At 45.0% G+C, this 9814-nt stretch overlaps 1 protein-coding gene across 1 annotated transcript in view; it reads left to right on the top strand.

Moving 5' to 3' along the window:
• The first annotated feature begins 5658 nt into the window (after positions 1–5658).
• The window catches only part of HEPHL1 (hephaestin like 1), a 123406-nt gene continuing 119250 nt past the window's right edge, over positions 5659–9814 (top strand). The window contains exons 1-2 of the mRNA XM_035009458.1: positions 5659–5684; positions 6212–6238. Coding sequence (XP_034865349.1) covers positions 5659–5684; positions 6212–6238 — 53 coding nt within the window. The remainder of the gene's footprint in view (positions 5685–6211; positions 6239–9814) is intronic.

The following is a 9814-nucleotide window of genomic DNA, read 5'->3' as shown; positions in this document are numbered from 1 at the left end:
GGCCATCCCCATCCCTACCCTGCCCGTCAGCTCCCCTTCCTGCCTCCCACCTCCTGACGTCTCTCCATTGGACTTGCACGGCGTCACGATTGATGATACACACATTCTGTCCTGACACCGTAACTGTACACTATGCTCCATCTGTGGGTTTATTTTAAGAGTGGAAGATCATTTTAACTGCTCAGGGCAGAGTCTGATTTTGTACGATGATTATATTTTCTCTCTTGTAGAGCTTTGGGTTTTTCCTGTAAGTAATTTCTTTTTCTGGCACTGTTTGCTTTTGTTACATCCTTAATTTATTTTTGAATACTTGATCCAAAGAGGCATTCCGTTAAATACCCTGTGTCTGTCCGCCCCCCCACCCCCGATGCCCACTCCTGGGGTTCTGTCTTCTCACGGCCTGCCCTCTGCATGCTGCGCAGTCGCTACTGTGGGATTTCCTCACTGCTTCCATGTCTTGGAGCGCATGTCTTCCTTGTTCTTGGCTTGCTCTTTTGCTTTGCTAGGGAATATCGTCAATAGCTTCCCCCCAAAGGCCTATTAAAAATAAATTCTGAGGTTTGATTGCCTAGACGTGTTTTTATTCTGCCCTCAACGTAAGTGATAGATGATTCAGGTAGAGAATTCAAGGTTGAAATTATCCTTTTCCTAAAACTCTGCAATATAACAGGCATCCTTATAAGAAGAGGAAATTTAGGGGCGCCTGGGTGGCTCAGTCGGTGAAGCATCTGCCTTCAGGTCAGGTCATGATCTCAGGGTCCTGGGATCGAGCCCCATGTCAGGTTCCTTGCTCAGTGGGGAGCCTGCTTCTCCTGAAGGTAGCCATCTGCAAGCCACGGAGAGAGGCCTCTGAAGAAACCAAATCTGCTGACACCGTGATCTTGGACTTGTGGCCTCTAGAACTGTGAGAAAATACGTTTCAGTTGTCGAAGCCACCTAGTCTGTGCTGTTTTGTTATGACAGCCCCAGCAGATTAACACACTGGTCAAGTTCAAGCGACAAGTATAGATATAAACAAACTTCAATTGGCTCCTTTTAATAAGTAGAATTTATTGGCCACATAGCTAATAGGTGGTAGACTGGCTTTGACCACTGCTAAATTTAGGGCGCCCCAGTACATCACCAGATGTGACTTCTTTCATCTCTCAGCTCCATGTCCTACCTTTCTGCCTTTATTTGCCACCCTGGGTGGGGTTGGGTTATATGCTCCATGGTTTAAAACCCAGTGGAAAAGAATCTCCACCTCTTTTTCTGTAGCTTCAGAAAAAGTCTCCTTGTTCTTTGCTGGCCCTTTTGAGTGATGTGTTCTGAGCCAGTTACAGAGACCAGGAAGATGAGATGCTCTGATATCTAGTCCGGTGTCCCATATGCCCCTTTTGAGCTAGGGGGTGGGGTCATCTCTGTCCCAACTGCATGAGTGAGAACGGGAAAGTGGTGATTGTCTCAGTAGAGCGAGTAAATGTGGGGGAGATAAAAGCTTATATATGCTAGGTTCAACTTTGATTTTTGATTTTAAATGCATCGCATGACATAAATCTAGGGGTTTAAACAGTGGAATAATGGCGAGAAGCAGTCAGGATTTGATCGAAGTAGTATTTAGTGAGCATTGTCTGTATTTCTAGAAAGTAAGTGAAGATGAGGACAAAGAACGTTTTTTACCTTCAGTGAGCATGTGTGCGGCCAGTGATTCTTACAGAGTTTCCATTTGTGGCCAGGTGGTCATCCTAGGGCACTTGTCCATGACCTCTGTCTTTGTAGTGGGATGGGGAGTTACAGCTCCTCTTATTGGTCAGTACTCTGAGGCTCCATGAGAGAGCTCTGGGAAGAGAAATTTATTTCAGATGGCTGAGTAATATTCCATTGTATGTATGGACCACATCTTCTTTATCCATTCATCTGTTGAAGAGCATCTTGGCTCCTTCCACAGTTTGGCTATTATGGACATTGCTGCTCTGAAGATTGGGGTGCAGGTGCCCCTTCTTTTCACTACATCTGTATCTTTGGGATAAATACCTAGTAGTGCAATTGCTGAGTCGTAGGAAGTCTCTATTTTTAACTTCTTGAGGAACCTGCATATTGTTTTCCAGAGTGGCTGTATCAAAAAGGATGAATACCTACCATTTGCATCGACATGGATGGAACTGCAGGAGCTTATGCTAAGTGAAATAAGTCAAGGAGAGAAAGACTATTATCATATGGTTTCACTCATATGTGGAACATAAGGAATAGCGTGGAGGACCACAGGGGAAGGGAGGGAAAACTGAATGGGAAGAAATCAGAGAGGGAGAAAAACCATGAGAGACTCTGGACTCTGGGAAACAAACAGGGTTACAGAAGGGAAGGGAAGGGGGTGGGGATGGTAACAGGGTGATGGGTACTCGGGAGGGCACGTGATCTGATGAACACTGGGTGTTACACGCAACTAATGAATCGTTGAACACTACATCAAAAGCTAATGATGCACTATATGTTGGCTAACGGAACACAATAAAAAAATAATAAAAAATTTAAAAATTAAAAAAAATTATTTCAGAGAGCTTATCATCACGAGTCCTCCTATCCTTAAAATTTTGCTTCATTCCAATACCCTCTATACCTCAGTACAGGTACCCAGGTGCCTTTCTTTGACTGATGGCCTTCAGGCTGATGTTAGGGTAGAGAAAGTGGAACACTTTCTTGTTGGGAAATCTCCTAAGAGTTGGAAACTGAACAGCCTTTACCACTCTCTTCAGAAAATCCATTTCTGGGCTTGTTCCAAGTTCTATTACTGACTCACTGGATAGCCTTTGATCTACGATTCCATAGCTCATTGCCTCAGTTTCCCCATTTAAGAACAAGACCTGACCTGTTTCTTTCTCTGATATATAAAGATATATAACTGGAATTTTGCTTTTCTTCCTTTCCTAAACTTATGTCTTCCTACAAGCTGTCCTCATTGCCAACTGATGTCAGTTAGAAGGAAGGTGGTAATAATAATAATAATAGTAATAATAATAATAATAATAAACAACTAACAACAACAACAGTAATAATAGCTTATAGTGATGGAGTGCTTTTTACATGTCACGTCTCTGTTAAGTGATTGTTTTTAATACTCACAACACTTTGTGGTGAGTGGTCTCACCACATCATCCCCATTTAACATAGAAGGAAACTGAGGTATAGAGAAGCTAATCTGGAGCCATTGTTCTGAGCTGTTATACACCACTACCTTCCTGAATAGCATGAAGGAAAAGGCTTAGGGACCAACACCCAGCTTCTGTCCTAGGGCTGCCCAAGTTCAGTGGCCGCCTGGGGGACTGAGAAAGAACCGTGGTGGTCATGGATAGTGACACTGAGACCACAGGGGAGGAAATCAAGGTGAAGAGATGGAGTGACTTGCTCAAGTCACCTAACAAGACCTTTTTGTCAACAATGGTTTCCAAACGCCTTTTGAGCCCATTATCAGAACTCACACGATTGTGAATTAACAAAATGTTCTGCTCCTATAACATTGGTTTCCAGTAATAAATAGAAAAGTTGTGGGGCACCTGGGTGGCTCAGTTGGTTGAGCATCTGACTCTTGATTTCGGCTCAGGTCATGATCTCGGGGTGGTGAGATCGTGTCCCATGTGGGGCTCCACGCTCAGCACGGACTCTGCTTCTTCCTCTCCCGTCCCCCCACCCCCCTGGTTACACATGTGTGCTCTTTCTCTTTCTCTCTCTCTCAAATAGATAAATAAATACAATCTAAAAAGGAAAGAAAGGTTGTAAGCACTTCCTTCCGATGTGGGTACTTTCCATTTCAAGATCTGAATCATACTCTCATGGAGCCTCAGAGTACTGACCAATAAGAGTATAGTACACTTCATTCAACTCAAGTAAAATTCTGCTAGTATGCACATGGGCTCGTCACGGTTGTCCCACAGTGTATGCTGTTGATATCATCTGATACAGGAAATTTATCATTAACTTCTGTTTTCTCCGTAAGTATCATATTGTTTTCTGAACTTTGGGGGGTGGTTTTAGAAACTTTGGAAATATATGATTTACTTATTTATTTTTGTCCCAAGGTGCACAAGTTTGAGCCATGTCTCTGTAGGTTTTTTCTCTTCTCCAATGACTACATTTACTTCTTTCTTTCTTTCTTTTTTTTTTTTTAGATTAACCTATTTCTTGAAAAACAAGGCCACTGGTCTTTGTTTGAACATGAAACAAGAGCATCTAACGGCTTTGTGCTTGAGATGTTCCCTAATAGGGCAGTGGGCACCAGAGATGAGTGGATGGCCCCATCATCAGATCAACTTTTCAGATTGAAATAGTATTTCACATGGGTAACTTCCGTTTTCCGCTGCCGTGGAAAATCATCACTTTCAGTGATTCACTGGTCCCAGTACAGACTCCTAGTCTACGTAGACTCGCTTCCTTTTTGCTCTTTATATTTATGATTTTATTCTGAAATCTGGTGTTGCTATTATTATTTTAATCATGACTTTGATACTTCAGTGAATCATATTTGAGGCCTCGATCCAATTTTCAAATTGATAGCAGAGTATAATACCAGAGTTAACATAAAAGCGCCAATTTAGCAAACATGAACAGTAACGTGCAGATGATGTAAAATACTTTAGCTGAGACAAAACACTTTTTGTGGCCACTCTCATCATAGCAATATGTGTCCTTAACTTATCAAAGGCCGTTCAAGTTAACATCACACCCCTTCACACTTTTTTTTTTTTAAAGATTTTATTTATTTACTTGAGAGAGAGAACACAAGCAGGGGGAGCAGCAGAGGGAGAGGGAGAAGCAGGCCTCCCGCTGAGTAGGGAGCCCGCTGTGGGGCTCGATCTCAGGACCCCGAGATCATGACCTGAGCCAAAGGCTGCCGCCTAACCCACTGAGCCACCCAGACGCCCAGCCCCTTCACGCTTTCTACTTTTCTCTTTACGCTTTACCCTTCACATTTCCAGTTGTCCACTTCATACCGGACACTTTCTACGTCACGAGTATGATAATTTTTCCATCTGTATTACTCCATTCACCTACTCTCCCTACCCTCCGTTTTATTGTTGTCATGACTTTCAGTTGTACACATATTATAAACCTATCCGTATATTATTACTGTTACTTTAAATTGTCAGTTGTCTTTCTGAGGGAATTTCAAGAAGGAAAAACAAACCATGGTATTTTATATTTACCCACAGTTTCTGATGTTCTTCTTTTCTTTCTGTAGAATCAAGTTTCTATCTGGTAGTATTTCCCCCAACCTGAGGAACACCCTGTAGCATTCTTTATAGTGTGGGTCAACTGGAGGGTGGGAAATTCTCCCTGCTACCTTTTATCTACAAATGTCTTTCTTTTATCCTCATTTTTAAGATTTATTTATTTGAGAGAGAAAGAGAGTGTGCATGAGCAGGGGGAGGGACAGAGGGAGAAGCAGGCTCCCCGCGGAGCAGGGAGCCCAACGCGGGCTCGATCCCAGGACCCTGGGATCATGACCTGACCCAGAGGCAGACGCTTCACCCACTGAGCCACCCAGGCGCCCCTTGTCCTCATTTCTGAAGGCGATTTTCACTGTGTGTATATCAGAAGTTGGGAAGGATGTTTGGGGACTGAAAGTTCCATGGAGCTTTGCTTCTAAGGCCGTACTAGCTCAATGATACGGTCGTGCCATTAAAAATGACAAGTCCCGACAGCAAGACCCCGTAAGTTTGAGAGAGCGCCAAGGCTAACAGCTCTGCCTGTACAAATATCTGCTTTAAGTAAAACCAAGGGGCCTTTACTGTAAAGTGCTTTGCGCAGACGGAGGCTTTGATGAAGGTGCGTCCCTTCCACACATGACAGGAAAGGTGACATGGCCAGATGTGGTCTCACACCACATAAAACAAATCTGTAGGAACAAGTATCAGTTCATGAAAACCCTATTCCCTGTCTGTGCGCCTCTCTCCTGAGGGCTTAGGGCCGCGCAGGCCGCTCATTCGTCAGCACTGGCGGGCGCCGCGGCCGGGTTGCGGGGCGCCGTGCGGGGCGGGCGGGCGTCTGCTGCGCGGAGCGGGCGAGCCGGCTGGGGGCCCAAGGCGCGGGCACGCGCGTCCGGAGGAGCGGCCCCTACGACGCGACTTGGGGGCTCCAGGAATGGGGGCGGGGTTGGGGGCGGGGGGAAATGCGCAGGGCTGGCCTTGCGGTGGGAGATACTTCCGGAAGAGCCGGATTTTGGAGACCCACGTTGAAGGGGTGGAAGCCGTAGGCTGGAGAAGCGGTGAGATTTGAGGGGTCCAGGAGGAGTGGGAGCGCAACAGAAGCACAAGACCAAAATGGGCTTGGCAAACCCTGCGCCTGGCGAGAGCAGCGGCGGCCCGGGGGGGAGTAGATAAAGAGACTGCAGACGGTACAGGCTGCGGGCCGGCAGAGGGGGCGGCGGGGGCTGCATGGGACCGGGACGTGGCTGGGGAGGCGTGACTGCGAACTGAGAGGTTATAATCGGATCTGATCCGGGAGGCACCCACTGGTGCCACCACGGGAAAACTGCCCTGTGAAAAACAGAGTTTGAGAAGGGGCGTCCTGGCACAGAGGACGCAGCAAAACTCAGAGCCCCGGGGCGGGGGTGGGGGGGCGTGGGGGGGTGGGTAGGGGGTGCCGGAGACGAACGAAGAAACTGCAATCATTTCAGAGCAGTGCTGTCCAGCTGAAATAGAAGGCAGGCCACATATAGTACTGTAGATTTCCTAAGGTCACATTGAAAGGGTAGAAAAGAAAACGTGAAGTTAATACAAATACTATACTTTATCCCGAGTGACTGAAAATAGGACACTTCAACATGTCACCAATATACAAATTATCAGTAAACTGCGTAACAGCTTTTTCCTCCTGAATCTGCACTCCGGTGTGCATTTACACTTACGGCACATCTCAATGTAGCTGGTAAATTTTCATTGGAAATATTTGATCTGTACTTAGATTTTATAAACGTTCCAGCTGAAAAGTTGATTTGTATACCCAAGTTGTTCCAAACATACTTAAATGTTTCCCACTGACTGAACTGATGATCAGTTATTAAATTAAAAGTTGAAAGTAGGGGCGCCAAAGCATCTGCCTTTGGCTCAGGTCGTGATCCCAGGGTTCTGGGATGGGGTCCCAGGTCCCTGCTCAGTGGGGAGCCTGCTTCTCCCTCTCCTCCCTATGCTCATGCTATCTCTCTCTCTCTCTCTCAAATAAATAAAAAAATATAATCTTAAAAAAAAAATCCAAGAGCTTGAGTGGGAGTTCCCTTGGAATTGTGCTTACCTTGTTGCACTCAAGAGTAGAGGGGGCAAATCAATTTCTTTGTTCAAAGAGAGAGGATAAAGATGATCCTCTTTTATATACAAATGTTCCATCATCAGTTCCCTGAAGACAGGGACACAAAATTCTGCTCACTTCTCTTTTTATCCTCACTCAGCTCGGGGCCTGATGTATGGTAAGTTCTTGTTAAATATTGACTGACCTAAGGAAACCACACCAACTTAAGTCTTGAATTCTTTTCATCCTTCTAAGGACACAATGCTTTGTTCAGATTTCTATGAATTTACAGTTCCCCTGTGTACCTTCTCATTATCAGCATCTGATCATAGAGAAGGGACACAGAAGCACATCCCTGCCTGCCTCTCAGGGCCTCTGAATTAGAGAACATTGAGCAGAGAGGCAGAAAAGCGGGCTCAGCAGAACTTGATCTGAGAATTTTCTCCTTTTTTTCTTCATTACTAATCCTTCTTCTCTTCCTACCCCTGTTATTTTCTTCACTTCTATAAGGATTAATCTCTGAAATGAATGCAAAAAGTTGTTCCACAGTATTAGAAAAATCTGGAGACTTCTTTATTTTTTTTTAAGATTTTATTTATTTGTTTGACAGAGAGAGAGAGAGAGAGAGCATAAGCAGGGGGAGGGGCAGAGGGAGAGGGAGAAGCAGACTCCCAGCTGAGCAGGGAGCCCAACTTGGGACTCGATCTCAGGACCCCGGGATCATGACCAGAGCCAAAGGCAGGCGCTTAACCTACTGAGCCACCCAGGCGCCCCAACCTGGAGACTTCTGATCTCGTGCTATGATTTCTGCAGAGGGCCTTGGTCACTGCTGTGTGAGAGGGCAGTGGTCAGCTCAAGACTCCACAGAAGGTGCCCCTGACCCTCATCTCAGGGAAGAGTGAGTGCATGAGCAGGGAGAGAGAGAGTATGAGCAGGGGGAGCAGCAGAGGGAGAAGGAGAAGCAGGCTCCCCGCCGAGTAGGGAGACTGACGTGGGGCTTGATCCCAGGACCCTAGGATCATGACCTGAGCTGAAGGCAGCCGCTTAATAACTGAGCCACTCAGGCTCCCCTAAAGATCTTTTTTAAAGTACAGTTCTAGGGGTGCTTGGGTGGCTCAGTTGGTTAGGCGTCTGCCTTCGGCTCAGGTCATGATCCCAGGGTCCTGGGATCGAGCTCCGCATCGGGCTCCCTGCTCGGCGGGAAGCCTGCTTCTCCCTCTCCCTCTCCCACTCCCCCTGTTTGTGTTCCCTCTCTCGCTGTCTCTCTCTCTCTGTCAGATAAATAAATAAAATCTTAAAAAAAAAAATAAAGTACAGTTCTAGATTTACAGAATAAGTGAGCAGATAGTACATATAGTTAGATGTGTCCACCTCCCCCCACCTCCCCCCCAACATATAGTTTCCCCTATTCACATCTTCTATTAGTGTGGCAAATTTGTTAAAATTCATAAACCTGTATTAAGACATTATTATTCACTAAAGTCCGTAGTTCATAGAACCCACAGGGTTCTCTTGCTGTTGGACACACTGTGGGCTTTGACAAATACATGACATGTAGCCACCATCGAAATATCATACAGAATAGTTTCACTGCCCTCAGAGAGCCCTGTGCTTCACTTATTTAAGAAATCAAAAAGACAATAATGTTTCACGACATATGAAAATTATGTGAAACTCAAATTGCAAGGTTCATAAATAAAGTTTTATTGGGAAGCAGTCGCTCCCATTTGCTTACATACTATCTATGGCTTCTTTGGCTCGAGAGCAGAGCTGAGTAGTTGCGTTGGGGACATCTGGCCTGCAAAGCTGAAAATATTTACTATCTGGCCCTTTACCAGAAAAGTTTGCTGACCACTAATCTAGACGATAAGTTCTGGAAAGTTTGAATCGTCACCTCTCAGCACGTAGGGAGGGGACGTGAACCTGGTAGGTTTCTCCTCTACCCTGACTGATTTCAGATACAAAATGTCCCCTCTGGAACATTAGCAATTATTTCCATAGTCACGTTTCTCCCTGGAATCCCTTCTGCCATTTTGTTATGGGTCTTTATCACTTATGTCTTGATTTTTCTTTTTTAAAGTGAATCTCTGACAAGAGGTGTGCAGTTGATATGTTCACAAGTCACAAAATTGTGGATCAAAGAACTTACTCATTTGTTCATCTATTGTCCTCCATGTCTCCAACAAACATTTGCTTAGCATTTGCTTTCCGTTGTGTGCAGTCCTGGTTAGTAAAGATTAAAAAAGCAGCCCCAGTCCTTGGGGAGGTCAGAAAGGAGCGCAGATAACAGATAAAGTAATAGCTACAATACAGTGTGGTAAGTGTTATAAAATAAGCTTCAGACACCAATAATAGAATCATAGGCCCAGGAATCCAAGAACCACCAGTCATTTATTTAACAAATGTTTACTTGGTACATATTAAATACTAAGTACTGTGCTAGGTGTTGGGAATATTATGGTGGGCAAGACAGATCTTAAAGAGCTCTTAGTCTACCTTATATTTATCATAAACATAGGAGGTATTTTTGAGGCCATCTGATGTAATCCTCTTATCT

This window comes from Mirounga leonina, unplaced genomic scaffold (genome assembly GCF_011800145.1).
Source record: "Mirounga leonina isolate KUSES-001 unplaced genomic scaffold, KU_Mleo_1.0 Mir_153, whole genome shotgun sequence".
Lineage (NCBI taxonomy): Eukaryota > Metazoa > Chordata > Mammalia > Carnivora > Phocidae > Mirounga > Mirounga leonina.
This window is presented reverse-complemented; position numbering and strand designations above follow the sequence as displayed.